This window comes from Coregonus lavaretus (genome assembly GCF_964263955.1).
Source record: "Coregonus lavaretus genome assembly, chromosome: 16".
Lineage (NCBI taxonomy): Eukaryota > Metazoa > Chordata > Actinopteri > Salmoniformes > Salmonidae > Coregonus > Coregonus lavaretus.
In genome coordinates this window covers 29,553,438-29,571,173 of record NC_140003.1, presented here as the reverse complement: position 1 = coordinate 29,571,173, position 17,736 = coordinate 29,553,438, and the positions used below count along the sequence as shown (strand labels likewise).

The 17,736-nt window shown below is 43.3% G+C and overlaps 1 protein-coding gene across 1 annotated transcript; it reads right to left on the bottom strand.

The window, feature by feature from the left end:
• Nucleotides 1–453: 453 nt before the first annotated feature.
• Nucleotides 454–17,675, bottom strand: LOC311143475 (succinate--CoA ligase [ADP-forming] subunit beta, mitochondrial-like). Its single transcript, XM_084179296.1, has 11 exons — nucleotides 17,581–17,675; nucleotides 16,628–16,814; nucleotides 12,351–12,450; nucleotides 12,110–12,272; nucleotides 11,601–11,729; nucleotides 10,880–11,018; nucleotides 4,897–5,058; nucleotides 4,622–4,764; nucleotides 3,714–3,834; nucleotides 2,489–2,577; nucleotides 454–1,848 (listed from the first exon to the last, which is right to left on the bottom strand). Exons 1-11 carry the CDS (start codon nucleotides 17,662–17,664, stop codon nucleotides 1,774–1,776), a joined length of 1,392 nt encoding a protein of 463 aa, XP_084035422.1. The 5' UTR covers nucleotides 17,665–17,675; the 3' UTR covers nucleotides 454–1,773.
• Between the last annotated feature and the right edge of the window lie 61 nt (nucleotides 17,676–17,736).

Sequence of the window (17,736 nt, the reverse complement as noted above, 5' to 3'; positions counted from 1 at the left end):
CTCTGGCAAATGGTGCTCGTTGAATAAAGTTGCATCAATGCTGAATCAATGTCTTCAAGATCACAAAATGATAGTATTCTACATAAGAGCCTAATATAATCACATAGAATAACGTTACTGTAAGACAAAAACCTCGTGTGATTTTAGGATGATTGTGCGAATGATCGCATTGGCTAGAACAGCTATTTAAATAGAAGCCAAAATGACTATACTTATTATAATGCAACTGAAATACATGTACTGTCTGGCATGTAGAAAATGTAAGAATCTAACACTATTATGCTAATGTCTCACAGTATAGAACCTACTTTGGCATCACATGAGCCTGGTCTTTATATTTATTTGTGCTTTAGCAATTCCTCTGTTGTTTTTGTCATTTGTTGCCAAACGACCTAACTACAGCCATACGAGATGCAGACAACTTTCACATTGTAAGTACAAGCGCAGCAAAACTAAAACACGACAACAAACACATTTATTCTTTTTTACTCCCCAAGAGAAGCATAAATATTGTACAGAAGAGAACAGCGGTCTCGTTATTTACAAGATATAAATGTCTTACAACTCACAATAACTGTATTTCTGAGGGCTGGGGAGTAACAGAGAGGAATGGAGGGAGAGAAATATGGAGAGGACTTAATTACAATCTTTTAACAGTTGAGTTGGGAGGTCACTGCCCACCCCCATTTGTGTTGTCATATGAAGTGAGAAAGGTTTTTCCCATGACATAGTGGCAGACTACATACACTGTAGCAGGCTCTTATAGGGGAAGGAAAATACTAATACATAAACATGTTGACAACCAGATAGGCAGTAGTTTAGATCACACACACACACACACACACACACACAAAGAATATAACTCTTACTAGTTCAAAACGAGAGTACTAGAAAGCTTTTATCCAGCTATGCATTTAAAATAGCATGGAAATGAAATGACTGACATAAGAGAGGTCCTTCTAACAGCAATGTACAAGCTCAAGTATTATGCCCTAGCTTCTGATGAGCTACATTACATTCTGCATAGAGGGCAACTTTCCCCATCTCATCTCCCATTCTCAGAACCACTCAGTACAAGGCTCTCCTGTAGGGGCAGATGAAAGATATTTAAAGGGGGTGGCTATGACTGACAGTGACATAACTCTCTCTAGTCCACTGATCCAGGAGAATGAAGCCTAAGGGGAATTGGCTATACCTTTACAGACAGCACAAATTCTCCCAAAATGTACCAGTAAATAGATAGTGGTCTTTCTATCCATCTCCCTCTCAAAGAAAAGAGCAAGGTTGGGGGGTTGTGCATTATGACTAGAGCTATGCATTCTGGGAGCTGAAGGAGCGAGGTGGGCAGAAGGGTAAAGAGGAAGTAACTAGGAATCATTGTCTCTCCTTACGGAAAGAAAGCGACAACAGAGCGAGTAATACTGGAATAATCTGGAGGAGCACCCCCATGTCTGATCTGAAAAGCATGTGTGTGTGTTGCATTTTAACAGACAAGCCACAGACAAGACACACTAGCCCTGGCACACCTAACAAAACAGAGAGGGAGGAAAGTAGAGATTAGGAGAGCTAAAATTCCCACATTAGGGTTGTATGTACGTGTGTGTATTTTGGAGCCTTGCCACAGAGAAAGAGAAACAGAGCTAACAGAGGGAAGTTGGTGGGCCGTGTTGTATTGGACTATTCGCTCAGTAGTGAGAGGCTCTTCTTGCTGTTCGAGTGGTTGGGGGTGGGGTGTCTAGGTCCAGATGGAGTCGTAGGGTCAAGGGGCATGGCTTAGAGTGGCAGCTGGAAGGAGATGTCCACATGAGCCTCCTGAGCCAACGACACAATCTCAGAAAGCTTTACAACCTGAGAGAGAGAACGAGAGAGAGGATAGTTTAACACAAGCACAGAGCTAAACAGCAGCAGGGAACTACACAAGTTGTCTCATTTAAAAACAGACAAAAACACTAACAAAGCTAAAAGGGTTTTGATTGCGGGGGGATGTAATTGCCATGGGGTGGTCATGCCAAGCTGCCACTGTGCTGGCTAACTGATGCTTGTCTCTTTGGAGTAGATCACTCCAAAAGGAAAAAGAGAGCATGGAGGGGAGAGATGGTGGGAGTCAGTGAGAGCTAAGCCAGACTAGTGGTTGAGGGAAAGCGAGAGGGGACATGGAGGGGATAGAAGGGGGCCGCTGCTCTGACTCAATGCCACCGCTGCTAGCTCTGCCAGAAATCAAAGCCAGAAATCTCAGGCAGTGTCACTTCAGCCAGGCAGGATGGCGATGAGCTGCATTTAAACGGTCACTATACCCTGACAGTTCCAATTCACACACGCACTACCCTGCTGGTGCCCCTTGTCTCACACACGCCTCATTACTCTGGACCCCCACAAACGGTGCCTGACATTCCTTAGTTTCCACATTCACATGGACCTACTGTACCAAACACACACAACACCCAAGGTGCTTAGAGGCAGGGGGTAGGGAGAGAGGTGTGTGTCATACCATTCTAGCGGCCTCGTCCAGATCGTCACAGGCCAAGAGCTTTAGTGGGCTAGCAGCGATCAGAGCTTTGGCATCGTCCACTCTGGATCCTGAAACACAGCAGAGCAGAAGTCTCTCTTTAGCCTCTCTCTTTATCAAAGCTATTTGGTTCTCTTTTATATAGCTTTTTATCTGCACTATTAGTGTTAAACTCTCATATATTTCATCATTTCAGTTCTATTATAATGAGGCAGGTATCCTAGTGGTTGAAAGCGTTGAGTCGCTGGTTTGAATCCCTGAGCCAACTAGGTAAAACAAATCTGTCGATGTGCCCTTGAGCAAGGCACTTAACTCTAATTGCTCCTATAAGTCGCTCTGGTATAAATGTGGTCTAAATTACATTTCATATTAGAGTAGGGGATCATTATTGCATTGCATACATACAAGTAGAAAGTGCCTCAATACATGCAAGGCATGAATGCAGGCGACTGAACAATACATAGGCTACATCAGGGTTCCCCAACTGGCTGCCCATGGGTGGTTTTATTTAATAATAAGAAATCATATTTAAAAATATATATATATTCATTGTTGGACATAAGACTGTAAAAACATCAGGAAATCAGCTCCAAGTTATTTTAATTTTGGAAATCTGTTCCTAAGTATTCCCCCACATAATAAAGGAGACGTGATAGTATACACACGTAAGGAAGGTTCAATATTACATCTATTTGGGCATCTTGTGGTCAATTTGCAGTCTACAATCATCCACTCAAGAAAATAAACTTGGGCTACATGATTGGAATAATAACCTCAAAAAGACATACAGTAAAATAGAAGTCTATGATTTGTGAAAGTTCATTGTAAGTAACTAAACTGTTTGTGAAGGCAATCATTTTAGTCCAATTACATTTAGTTTAACTGAATAATTGAGTTCTGTATGAATACACACATTCAATTTGTCCCTGTGTGTTTTGGTACATTGTCAGAAGGGAGAGGCTGGAATAAGGCTGGGAGCTACAGGGTTCCACAGCACAGGTTGTGTGTATGCGTGTGTGTGTAGAAGTAGTAGAAGAGCCTAATCCTGACAGGCAGCTTGCTCTTTGACCTTTAAAAGGCCACGCTCCATTGTTGTCCTGGTGTCACCCCCTCCTTCTCTCACGGCCCACTGTGTGTGTGTCACTGTGTGACAGTGCCAAAATGTCAGTGCGGTAGCCGATGACTCTATGAGGGAGGTCAGTCTCACCTTGTAACCGTACCACAATGGGAATCTTCAGGTCCAGGTCTGTAACAGCCATGATAATGCCCTGAGCGATGATGTCACATCTCATGATGCCGCCGAAGATGTTCACCAGGATGGCCTGCACCTGAGGACCACAAACAGAGATGTTGACCATGAAAACATGACTGAAGATATTGACCATAGCAACAAGACAAAACCAAGCAATCACAAGGCTTGATTACAAAATCCATACAGCACTATTAACAACAAAACCTACAAATCCTATAGCATCAACAGAATCATTAGCATCAACATTAACCACAAATCTACCACCAGAGAGCTTTTAACCATCTATCAAAAACCTCCTCATACATCAGGCTATGTAAATGAATGAATTACTAATTGTATGTCACATAGCAGGTGAGAACCCTCCCTGTACACCCATAGGTGTTCCTTTTAAAGTAATCCTCCATTTAAAATCTCCCAGATAAATGTCACCCCATAGGTTCCACCAGTATTAAACCTCACCCCCAGAGTGGGCTCTCCTACTGAAATCCTAGAGATCTCCAGACATGTCTGTCAAAAGACACACCTACTAGGGGATGCGTCTACTGAAAAGTTACCTTATATAACCATAACCTTCCTGAAGGTCCAAACATCAGGAATTCGTAATTAATCCCTACCACTACCCCCTAACCCCATCAAAACATAATTAGTATAAGCTGCAGGCTGCTCATGACCCAGATACCCAGCCATCCCGTTCCAGTTGGGGTTAGAAGTCAGGGTGAAGGCCTGTGGAATACGTGACAGGTCTGTGCCTGTTGGTGCCACAGTGATAAGTGAATACCTACTGCAGCTTAATGGTTCTTCAATGACCACAAGAGATGAGGTGTTAGTTACAGTGATAAGTGTCCCCCACTCCCAGTCCTTACCTTCCTGTCGGAGGTGATGAGTTTGAAGGCCTCCATCACCTGGTGGGCTGTAGCTCCGCCCCCCACGTCCAGGAAGTTGGCGGGCGTGCCACCATGCAGCTTGATGATGTCCATGGTGGCCATGGCAAGACCAGCCCCGTTCACTGCACACGCACACACAGTGTATAGAATGAATACACAAATAACAAAATATTTCTATCACTACTGTTACTACAGTGAACCAAAGCAAGGTGTGTGGTGCAGTGAACCAGTGGTGAGTGTGTTTTGGCACTCACCCAGACAGCCGATGGATCCATCCAGGCCGATGTAGTTGAGGTCAGCCTTGGCTGCCTGTCGGTCCCTGGCATCCTCCTGGGTCCAGTCCTGCATGTCAAACACTTTCTTTTGGCGGTACGCCGCGTTGGAGTCAAAGTTGATCTTGGCGTCCATGCACATCACTGTCAGAGGAACACACAAGAGGAAGAGGCTGAGCACAAGACGGCTGACATCATCATTGGACGACAAACCCAATAACCCTGTAACTTCATTACGACACAGCCAGAGGCAGATGTCCGTTTATACTTTGAGGGGACTTTTTCTTATGCCTGGTCCAAAGTGCAACAGGTTATCTAGTTTTGTAACATAGCTTTACTGTGTAACATTTGTTGGCTGTACTGTACATGTCAAGGATGAATCTGGGTTCAGTGGGTTGAGGTATAGATAAGATAGACAGACCACTACATGGCCATACACTACATGCTCGTCGAACATCTCATTCCAAAATCATGGGCATTAATATGGAAATGGTCCCCCTTCTGCTTCTATAACAGCTTCCACTCTTCTGGGAAGGCTTTCCACTAGATGTTGGAACATTGCTGCGGGGACTTGCTTCCATTCAGCCACAAGAGCATTAGTGAGGTCGGGCACTGATGTTGGGCGATTAGGCCTGGCTCACAGTCAGTGTTCCAATTCATCCCAAAGGTGTTCGATGGGGTTGAGGTCAGGGCTCTGTGCAGGCCAGTCAAGTTCTTCCACACTGATCTCGACAAACCATTTCTAAATGGACCTCGCTTTGTGCACGGGGACATTGTCATGTTGAAACAGGAAAATACCTTCCCCACACTGTTGACACAAAGTTGGAAGCACAGAATCGTCTAGAATGTCATTGTATGTTGTAGCGTTAAGATTTCCCTTCACTGGAACTAAGGGGCCTAGCCCGAACCATGAAAAACAGCCCCAGACCATTATTCCTCCTCCACCAAACTTTACAGTTTGCACTATGCATTTGGGCAGGTAGCGTTCTCCTGGCTTCCGCCAAACCCAGATTTGTCCGTCAGACTGCCAGATGGTGAAGCGTGATTCATCACTCCAGAGAACGCGTTCCCACTGCTCCAGTCCAATGGCGGCGAGCTTTACAGCACTCCAGCCGACACTTGGCATTGCGCATGGTGATCTTAGGCTTGTGTGCAGCTGCTTGGCCATGGAAATCCATTTCATGAAGCTCCCGACGAACACGAACAGTTCTTGTGCTGACGTTGCTTCCAGAGGCAGTTTGGAACTCGGTAGTGAGTGTTGCAACCGAGGACAGACAATTTTTACCTGCTTCAGCACTCGGCGGACCCGTTCTGTGAGTTTGTGTGGCCTACCACTTCGCAGTAGAGCTGTTGTTGCTCCTAGACGTTTCCACTTCACAATAACAGCACTTACAGTTGACCAGGGCAGAAATATGACAAACTGACTTGTTGGAAAGGTGGCATCCTATGACGGTGCCACTCTGAAAGTCAATGAGCTCTTCAGTAAGGCCATTCTACTGCCAATGTTTGTCTATGGAGATGGCTGTGTGCTCAATTTTATACACCTGTCAAATCAAATCAAATTTGATTGGCCACATGCACCGAATACAACAGGTGCAGACATTACAGTGAAATGCTTACTTACAGCCCTTAACCAGCAGTGCATTTATTTTGAATAAAAAAGTAGAATAAAACAAATAAGTGTTGAGAGAAAAAAAGAGCAGAAGTAAAATAAAATAACAGTAGGGAGGCTATATATACACAGGGGGGTACCGGTGCAGAGTCAATGTGCGAGGGCACCGGCTAGTTGAGGTAGTTGAAGTAATATGTACATGTGGGTAGAGTTAAAGTGACTATGCATAAATAATTAACAGCAACAGGTGTGGCAACAGGTGTAGCTGAAATAGCCGAATCCACTAATTTGAAGGGGTGTCCACATACTTTTGGTGATGTAGTGTATGTTTGCTGATGTAGTAGGGTCAAAGGGCCATCATTGGCAATTCCTGCTGTCAATCAACTCTTCTGGTATGTATGGGGTTGGTTAATTCAGCCCATAAGTCTTTAGAAGTACATATAAGCACTTGAAAGCCTTTCACATTTCAAAGCTAAAAAAGTGCCACTTACTTGACCCTCATCAGCCACAATACTCCGCCATGTATGGCTATGGTGATGATGACAGTTGGTTGTGCAATAACACCCTCTCATTCCTTCAGGACTATGGGGTTTAGCTGCCTAATTGGCCCATCACTTAAAAGTACTGCGATTCACACTAGGATTGTTCACTGGGTCATAGATCGATTGACAGTGAGTCATAGTTGGAGGCTTCTCCCATCGATCTAAGATTTTAACACTGACTGGCAATGCTCTCACCCAGCTCTTAATACTGGCGTGACGAACATCATCACTGGGAACGAAAAGTAGCACATTAGAGGCTGCTGCCACTTTAACAAATGGAACACTAGTCACTTTAATAATATTTACATATCTTGCATTACTCATCTCATATGTATATACTGTATTCTATACTATTTTACTGTATCTTAGTCTATGCCGCTCTGACATTGCTCATCCATATACAGTGGGGAAAAAAAGTATTTAGTCAGCCACCAACTGTGCAAGTTCTCCCACTTAAAAAGATGAGAGAGGCCTGTAATTTTCATCATAGGTACACGTCAACTATGACAGACAAATTGAGGAAAAAAAATCCAGAAAATCACATTGTAGGATTTTTAATGAATTTATTTGCAAATTATGGTGGAAAATAAGTATTTGGTCACCTACAAACAAGCAAGATTTCTGACTCTCACAGACCTGTAACTTATTCATTAAGAGGCTCCTCTGTCCTCCACTCGTTACCTGTATTAATGGCACCTGTTTGAACTTGTTATCAGTATAAAAGACACCTGTCCACACCCTCAAACAGTCACACTCCAAACTCCACTATGGCCAAGACCAAAGAGCTGTCAAAGGACACCAGAAACACAATTGTAGACCTGTACCAGGCTGGGAAGACTGAATCTGCAATAGGTAAGCAGCTTGGTTTGAAGAAATCAACTGTGGGAGCAATTATTAGGAAATGGAAGACATACAAGACCACTGATAATCTCCCTCGATCTGGGGCTCCACGCAAGATCTCACCCCGTGGGGTCAAAATGATCACAAGAACGGTGAGCAAAAATCCCAGAACCACACGGGGGGACCTAGTGAATGACCTGCAGAGAGCTGGGACCAAAGTAACAAAGCCTACCATCAGTAACACACTACGCCGCCAGGGACTCAAATCCTGCAGTGGAAGACGTGTCCCCCTGCTTAAGCCAGTACATTTCCAGGCCCGTCTGAAGTTTGCTAGAGTGCATTTGGATGATCCAGAAGAGGATTGGGAGAATGTCATATGGTCAGATGAAACCAAAATATAACTTTTTGGTAAAAACTCAACTTGTCGTGTTTGGAGGACAAAGTTGCATCCAAAGAACACCATACCTACTGTGAAGCATGGGGGTGGAAACATCATGCTTTGGGGCTGTTTTTCTGCAAAGGGACCAGGACGACTGATCCGTGTAAAGGAAAGAATGAATGGGGCCATGTATCGTGAGATTTTGAGTGAAAACCTCCTTCCATCAGCAAGGGCATTGAAGATGAAACGTGGCTGGGTCTTTCAGCATGACAATGATCCCAAACACACCACCCGGAATACGAAGGAGTGGCTTTGTAAGAAGCATTTCAAGGTCCTGGAGTGGCCTAGCCAGTCTCCAGATCTCAACCCCATAGAAAATCTTTGGAGGGAGTTGAAAGTCCGTGTTGCCCAGCGACAGCCCCAAAACATCACTGCTCTAGAGGAGATCTGCATGGAGGAATGGGCCAAAATACCAGCAACAGTGTGTGAAAACCTTGTGAAGACTTACAGAAAACGTTTGACCTGTGTCATTGCCAACAAAGGGTATATAACAAAGTATTGAGAAACTTTTGTTATTGACCAAATACTTATTTTCCACCATAATTGCAAATAAATGCATTAAAAATCCTACAATGTGATTTTCTGGATTTTCTTTTCTCATTTTGTCTGTCATAGTTGACGTGTACCTATGATGAAAATTACAGGCCTCTCTCATCTTTTTAAGTGGGAGAACTTGCACATTGGTGACTGACTAAATACTTTTTTTCCCCACTGTACTTATTAATATACAGTTGAAGTCGGAAGTTTACATACACCTTAGCCAAATACATTTAAACTCAGTTTTTCACAATTCCTGACATTTAATCCTAGTAAAGATTCCCTGTTTTAGGTCAGTTAGGATCACCACTTTATTTTAAGAATATGAAATGTCAGAATAATAGTAGAGAGTGATTTATTTCAGCTTTTATTTCATTACATACACTCAATTAGTATTTGGTAGCATTGCCTTTAAATTGTTTAACTTGGGTCAAACGTTTCGGGTAGCCTTCCACAAGCTTCCCACAATAAGTTGGGTGAATTTTTGCCCATTCCTCCTGACAGAGCTGGTGTAACTGAGTCAGGTTTGTAGGCCTCCTTGTTCGCACACGCTTTTTCAGTTCTGCCCACATTTTCTATAGGATTGAGGTCAGGGCTTTATGATGGCCACTCCAATACCTTGACTTTGTTGTCCTTAAGCCATTTTGCCACAATTTTGGAAGTATGCTTGGGGTCATTGTCCATTTGGAAGACCCATTTGCGACCAAGCTTAAACTTCCTGACTGATGTCTTGAGATGTTGCTTCAAAATATCCACATAATTTTCCTTCCTCATGATGCCATCTATTTTGTGAAGTGCACCAGTCCCTCCTGCAGCAAAGCACCCCCACAGCATGATGCTGCCACCCCCGTGCTTCACGGTTGGGATGGTGTTCTTCGGCTTGCAAGAACCCCCTTTTTCCTCCAAACTTAACGATGGTCATTATGGCCAAACAGTTCTATTTTTGTTTCATCAGACCAGAGGACATTTCTCCAAAAAGTACGATCTTTGTCCCCATGTGTAGTTGCAAACCGTAGTCTGGCTTTTTTATGGCGGTTTTGGAGCAGTGGCTTCTTCCTTGCTGAGCGGCCTTTCAGGTTATGTCGATATAGGACTCGTTTTTACTGTGGATATAGATACTTTTGTACCTGTTTCCTCCAGCATCTTCACAAGGTCCTGTTGTTCTGGGATTGATTTGCACTTTTCGCACCAAAGTACGTTCATCTCTAGGAGACAGAACGCGTCTCTTTCCTGAGCGGTATGACAGCTGCGTGGTCCCATGGTGTTTATACTTGCGTACTATTGTTTGTACAGATGAACGTGGTACCTTCAGGCGTTTGGAAATTGCTCTCAAGGATGAACCAGACTTGTGGAGGTCTACAATGTTTTTTCTGACGTCTTGGTTGATTTCTTTTGGTTTTCCCATGATGTCAATCAAATAGGCACCGAGTTTGAAGGTAGGCCTTGAAATAAATCCACAGGTACACCTCCAATTGACTCAAATTATGTCAATTAGCCTATCAGAAGCTTCTAAAGCCATGACATCATTTTCTGGAATTTCCCAAGCTGTTTAAAGGCACAGTCAATTTAGTGTATGTAAACTTCTGAGCCACTGGAATTGTGATACAGTGAATTATAAGTGAAATAATCTGTCTATAAACAATTGTTGGAAAAATTACTTGTGTCATGCACAAAGTAGATGTCCTAACCAACTTGCTAAAACTATAGTTGGTTAACAAGAAATGTGTGGAGTGGTTGAAAAACAAGTTTTAATGACTCCAACCTAATTGTATGTAAACTTCCGACTTCAACTGTATTCTTAATTCCTTTGCTTTACTTAAGATTTGTGTGTACTGAGTATATGTTGTGAAATTGTTAGATATTACTTGTTAGATATTACTGCACTGTCGGAGCTAGAAACACAAGCATTTCGCTACATCCGCAATAACATCTGCTAAACACGTGTATGTGACCAATAAAATTTGATTTGATTTGAAAGCAAATGTGTGTGTGTACCCTGGCCAGAGGCGTCCTCCACCATGGGGTTGATCTCTAGCATGGAGGCATCATACTTCATGAAGACATTGTACAGCTTGATTATGTTAGCCGCTGCGTCGTCGATCAGAGCAGCAGGGAAGCCCATCTTCGTGGCAATCTGGAGAGAGAGAAAGCGGAGAGAGAGAAAATGTGAGAGACCGAATGAGAGAGCGAAAAAATATATATACTTCGGCAACACTAACAAATGTATTCCCAGCTTGTAAAACACTTTTGAATTCAATTGAAGGTGAGAGGACGTGAGGGAGAGGAGGAACAAAACACAATAAGAGGTAGAGTGAATGTGAGAGACAGGCGGTCAATTCATGGCAACATTGCAGGCACTCTAAGTAACATGTAGTGAGTGAGATGGCATGTTGAATGAGCATCACAGACTGTATCAAAGTCAATACTGACTTCGAAAGACATTGCATGAGGGGATAACTAACACAATTCTGAGGCTTCTGGGGCCCTTGTCTTAAGAGAGAAACTCGAGACAGACCAAATATTAATATACAGTAAATGTTGCCACAAGTCGTTTGTTTAAACATGCTCCAAAATAGATACAGATCTTTAAATTCAGGTTGAGTATTGTTTAAGAGTGTAGTTTTTCTGTGATCTAAGAGACAAAGTCACATCAAGAGTTTGACATGCGCTCTGTACTGTCTGACGAGGTATTTTTACAACCCGATCCCAACTGTACCGAAACAGCCTGTTCCATCTTAATTCCCTCCATGATGTCGATTGGCTCCTTCACGATGGCGTCGGGATTCTCCGCCGCCACATCCTCAATGTTCACACCCCCCTGAGAGCTGCCAATCAACACGGGGCCCTGTGCAGCGGGAGGGGCCGAGAGATTATTAGTACCAATAATTTTACACCGTCATTGAGTGGCAAGTGGCAATCAAACTGAAACGGAGCAAATTAAATGAACATAATTCTCACAGCAATATCATACATTTAACTAATCAATTTCTCAATGACAACTGGTCTCATTATCCTTTTGAATGAACAGAACTATATCTGCATACAGCAGGACAACCAAGTCCCATGGAGCACAAGCGTTTCCAACATGTCCATACCCATGTCCTTTACCACTACACCATCTAGTGGTAACATCCAACATTCTTAAATCACAACTGCCCAATTTGTCAAATCTGACGGTGTCACCTGTTGTCACCTGAGAGGCGAAGGGGCAGAGAATGGCCTCACCTGGAAGGATCTCTCCATGGTGATGGCGAAGTAGTACTCCCTGCGGGGGTACCTGCGCTCACAGATGAACACCTGGTTACAGATACGACCCTGCTCGCCTGTCTGCTTGGTGTACAGTTTACGGCCAATCATCTGTGAGGAGATGTCCCGGGCCTCCTCTGGCCTGTAAGAGAGGGGGAGAATAATAAAGACAGAGTAGAAGTGTGGGTGCAGTTTGAGAGGAGATGTCTCGGACACTCACGAGTAGACAATCTTCACTCCTCCCTTCAGCCCTCCCTCGAATGTGCCTTTGCCTCGGCCTCCAGCCAACACTTGGGCCTTCACCACCAGATCCTTGGTGCCTAAGACACACACACAGAGAGAGCGAGAGAGACAGTAACCGTTACAGACATGCCCAACATTCCACTTATACACAGAGATAATGTGTGTAACAAACTGCACAAAACATTGTCAGTGCAAACACTGTCTAACACAACCATTTTAGCAGAAGTATGCACTCATAAGGCCCTAAATGACTAGGCTAATGTTGTCAAGTTAATCTGTATCCACAACCACCAAACAAATTGTGTTAGCATTGAGTACTTAGTGAATCATTTAGCCCTACTCATTAGAAAAGTTTGTGGTCATACGCACATCCTTAACTTAGGTGCTGGGATAATAAAGAATACTAGTAAATAACAAGAAGGCCGGCACACTGTTTACGCTCCCAATTCACCGCTTTGTTGAAAATGTTTCAATCCGAAACGGATCTTCGTCAGGTCAAACAGACTGTGCTCACATCCCAAAATATACACATTTCACTATTCACCACTAATCACACTGGGTGTGGAAACATTTAACTTCAATAGTCAATCATAATTAATCACAGAGGTAGATATGGTCATATAAGATTATATACATCATGGTGCGAATTACGGGGGAGCCGGGGGGGGGGGGGCTCAGCTCCCCTGAATGAGACATTAGCTCCCTTAAATGCAATAAAAGTCCAACTTTGAGGGGGGTCTCTAAATAATGCTAATTTAACAATTCTCCTATTTGTTTAAAATGCAGTGGTAAATATGTTTTACAGTGGTAAATATGAAAATATCCCAATGAAACGAACACCCACACCTCTCTGTCATGGTTTAAACCATTTATTTCTATGTGGCGGCACTGTCCATCCAGTAATGCTGAATTTTGGCCTAAGCTCCTTCACGCATAGATTTTCCTTTGTAGGCATACTTCCTAATTTTCGCAATTTCTTTGCATTGTGTCCTTGATAACAATAGCCTTTATTCCAATGCATTCAATTTATCCGTTGATTTATCATTATTTGCTTTTGTCAGTCAGCTGTTTAGAGCACTCATTGCTTTGTTTTTCAGGTGTGCGCATTCTCCGTGCCATCCGAGGCCAGAAGTAGTAGACCATTTATTTAGCGTCATTATTTTCTATCAATATTTGTTTTCTTTCCTGGATCAGCTGATGATGGTCGACAATATCACTAGACAACTAGTCCACAGCTAGACACCACTAATCCATCCAACAAGTATACGTTAATAGTATACATTAATGAAAGTAGGCCAATTGTTGACTCTTTCGGTTAGAAGCATTCGATTTTGCAATGACATAGGCCTACATTATTTGGGATGTATGTGCCCATGAGAATGGTTTTCACAGCGAAACATAATTACATTTTACGTAGGCATAGTTTCATTTACAGTGCATTTTCCAAGATCTTCAAGATCCATAATTCGTAAAGGGTTTAAGTTCAATGCTTAATAATGACAAACACTCATAAAATGTCATTAATGTAAGGAAAGAAAGAAAGGTAGTGTTTTATGTCACACGATTTGTGAAGACTCCAAGCATTAACTCATGAATTATGGAGAACTCGTGAACTAGGGTGTAAAACATGTTTTGCTTCAACTCATATATTATATTGAATGTAGGATACCTATTCTGCGTGTTTTCATGTGTTTAAAATTGCCTTGGCTGAGAGGGTAAGCTACCGCCGGTGGTGTAGGTCTAGTGGAGGGTAAATGCCATTTACCCACCTTAAAGAAGAAATTAGCATAAAACAAATAATTTTCTAAAATATATGTGTGCCACAATTATTGGCACCCCTTCATTCAATACTTTGTGCAACCTTCCTTTGCCAAGATAACAGCTCTGAGTTCTCCTATAATGCGTAATGAGGTTGGAGAACACATGGCAAGGGATCTGAGACCATTCCTCCATACAGAATCTCTCCAGATCCTTCAGATTCTAACACACAACTGTCTACCGGTAGGCCTATTTGATGTTCATGGTAATACACATTGTAGACTAGTTTAGTAAGTTGACCTTGTGTATTAGGGTGACCATCCTGTTTTTCCGGGACAGTTTCAGCCCATTTCAGGTGTCCCGACTTTTCAGGCTACAAATTGTTTTAAATTTAAATCAAATAATCTACGAAAGTAAAAAAAAAAAAAAGTAATAGGTCACTATAATTATACAGTATCTACAGCCTAGGTTTTAACTCAGACCAATTTGTATGTATATAAACCTTTATGACCATATGTACACTATATATTCAAAAGTATGTGGACACCACTTCAAATTTGTGGTTGCTGACAGGTGTATAAAATCGAGCACACCGCCATGCAATCTCCATAGACAAACACTGGCAGTAGAATGGCCCGTACTGAAGAGCTCAGTTACTTTCAACATGGCACAGTCATAGGATGCCACCTTTCCAACAAGTCAGCTCGTCAAATGTCTGCCCTGCTAGAGCTGCTATTATTGTGAAGTGGAAACATCTAGGAGCAACAACAGATCAGCTGCGAAGTGGTAGGCCACACAAGCTCACAGAACGTGACCGCTGAAGTGCGTAGCGCGTAAAAATCGTCTGTCCTCGGTTGCAACACTCACTACCGAGATCCAAACTGCCTCTGGAGGCAACATCAGCACAAGAACTGTTCCTCGGGAGCTTCATGAAATGTGTTTCCATGGCCGAGCAGCCGCACACAAGCCTAAAATCACCATGCGCGGAAACGTGTTCTGTGGAGTGATAAATCACGCTTCACCATCTGGCAGTCCAACAGACAAATCTGGGTTTGGTGGATGCCAGGAGAACACTACCTGCCCCAATGCATAGTGCCAACTGTAACGTTTGGTCTGGGCCTGTTTTTCATGGTTCGGGCTAGGCCCCTTAGTTCCAGTGAAGGGAAATATTAATGCTACAGCATACAATGACATTCTAGACGATTCTGTGCTTCAAACTTTGTTGCAACAGTTTGGGGAAGGCCCATTCCTGTTTCAGCATGACAATGCCCCCGTGCACAAAGCGAGATCGGTGTGGAAGAAACTGACTGGCCTGCACAGAGCCCGGACCTCAACCCCATCGAACACCTTTGGGATGAATTGGAACGCTGACTGTGAGCCAGGCCTAATCGCCCAACATCAGTGCCCGACCTCACTAATGCTCTTGTGGCTGAATGTCCCCGCAGCAATGTTCCAACATCTAGTGGAACGCCTTCCCAGAAGAGTGGAGGCTGTTATAGCAGCAAAGGGGGGACAAACTCTATATTAATGCCCATGATTTTGGAATGAGATGGTGTCCACATACTTTTGGTCATGTAGTGTAACTGATTAGGATTGACTATGCGCAAAAGTGAATCAAAGTGAATAATTTTACACCCACCATGCGTCATGTGCGTAATGGTCATGAGGTGAAATGTGTATATTTTGGGATGTGAGCACTCAGTGAAGCACCCCTAGATATTGATAGCAGTCATAGCTCGTAAACTAAAGAATATATAGAAGAAGAAAAAAATACGTCTTTTAGTGCTGTGACAATACCAGTATGGCAATATTTTTTTCCATGGAAAAAATGAAAACATGAAGCAGACCAAACTCTTTGGTCCTTTAAAAACCTGCGGTATGTAAAATATTGTGTGCTATAGCTTGGAAAATAAATAAATGTGACCGTCGATGACAAACAACATTAGGGCTGTTTTCCTAAAGAAGTCAAATCCGCTTCTTGTTTTGTTTCCTTGCCACGATACTAAAGAGTATCGTGATCCTGGTATCGTCCCGGCCCTACTGTCTTTCTGCCTTTTGAATTCTTATGAGGTATTATGATCTTCCAGCCATTCTATCGGAGCTCTCAGTATGGCACTACAATGATACTGGTGGTCCTCTGTAGCTCAGCTGGTAGAGCACGGCGCTTGTAACGCCAAGGTAGTGGGTTCGATCCCCGGGACCACCCATACACAAAAATGTATGCACGCATGACTGTAAGTCACTTTGGATAAAAGCATCTGCTAAATGGCATATTATATTATTATTATACTGGGACATCCCTAGATTACAGTGTACGTCCCACTCTCAGACCATACCTGACTCAGTCGAACAACAATTAAGATTTTATGTAGAAAGTAACCAGACTCACTACTACCTGGTCTGACATAATATAGGCATACTGTCAATTCAAAGGGTTTATCACCAATTTTGTCTACTGCAATCAATTTGCCCACATCCTATTAGCCTATGGATTACCAATCTCCTTGGCAACAGAGTAGGCCTCATTGGGTGAGCTGGCCACCTTGCCCTCGGGCACACAGACGCCAGCCTCTTTGAGCAGGCCGATGCTCATGTACTCATACAGGGAGAGGTTCCTCTGCTGCTGCTGCAGGTGGGGGGACTGCTGCTGAGGCCCAAGCAGGCCGGAGGAACCACCCAGCACCTTGAGAGAGGGGAGAGGGAGGAGGGGGGGGTAGAGGAGAGAGAGAACACTAGTGATGCAGTGACATGACAGTACCTACTCATGTCAGGGGGAGTTCATAGTCTGTGCAAGGACATTGAATGAGAATTGTTACATCCATACAAAAGAGGGCACACAGACACACAACAAAAATGTGGAATAGATGTGTCAATACAGGAAGTTTGCGGATATGAAAGAGGAACACATCAAACATGTCATTTGGGCGTCAATTGAATCATTCTGTCGACACCAAAACCTTTTCTCGAATGTAAAAAGTCCCACTAACCCTTATAAATCTGACAGTTAGCTAGCTGGCTATTGTAGCTAACCTATTTAGCTAAATCTCAGATGCCGACAGCCTCGATGTCGCATAGCCTCCATTCATCCCGTTCTGACGTCGGCGCTATGTGTGTTGGAGGTCACTATGTGAGCGAAAAACTCTTGTTAGCAAACGCAAATCCCTGAACCACCAAAAGGGCTTGTCTTTTAATACATTTAGTTGTTTATTAATACATGAATCTTGCCATCGCTAGCAAGTGAAAGTAACTAGCTAGATAATGAGATAAACATTAGTAATGTCTAGCTAGCATAGCCAGAGTCCTAGCAGCCTCAATGGAGATGAACGAATGTCAAATTTGACCCAGTCTCTTTTTGGGGAAGTTTGGACGTCGAAGATGGTGCAGCAGAAAAATAATCACAGCTCCAGGCATCCGGATTTCTTCCCCTTTTCCCCCCAACGTACACTTACCTTGGATGCAGTAGTAAGTTTCGATCTGGCCCCAGAATTTCTCAGGCTAGCCGACAATCGGCCACAAATCAGGGACGCCGCCATGTTAACTTCTCTGAAGCAAACGAGAAGTTGGGCGCATGCGTAGTGACCTAGTAAACCAAGCGCCTGAGCGCC

Excerpts from the sequence above, each read along its gene's own strand:
- LOC311143475 (XM_084179296.1), bottom strand. The coding sequence starts at position 17,664 with ATGGCGGCGTCCCTGATTTGTGGCCGATTGTCGGCTAGCCTGAGAAAT. Across the intron at positions 12,273-12,350 it reads GGAGTGAAGATTGTCTACTC|GCCAGAGGAGGCCCGGGACA; the intron begins GTGAGTGTCCGA and ends CCTCTCTTACAG. Across the intron at positions 4,765-4,896 it reads TGGATCCATCGGCTGTCTGG|TGAACGGGGCTGGTCTTGCC; the intron begins GTGAGTGCCAAA and ends GTGCGTGTGCAG.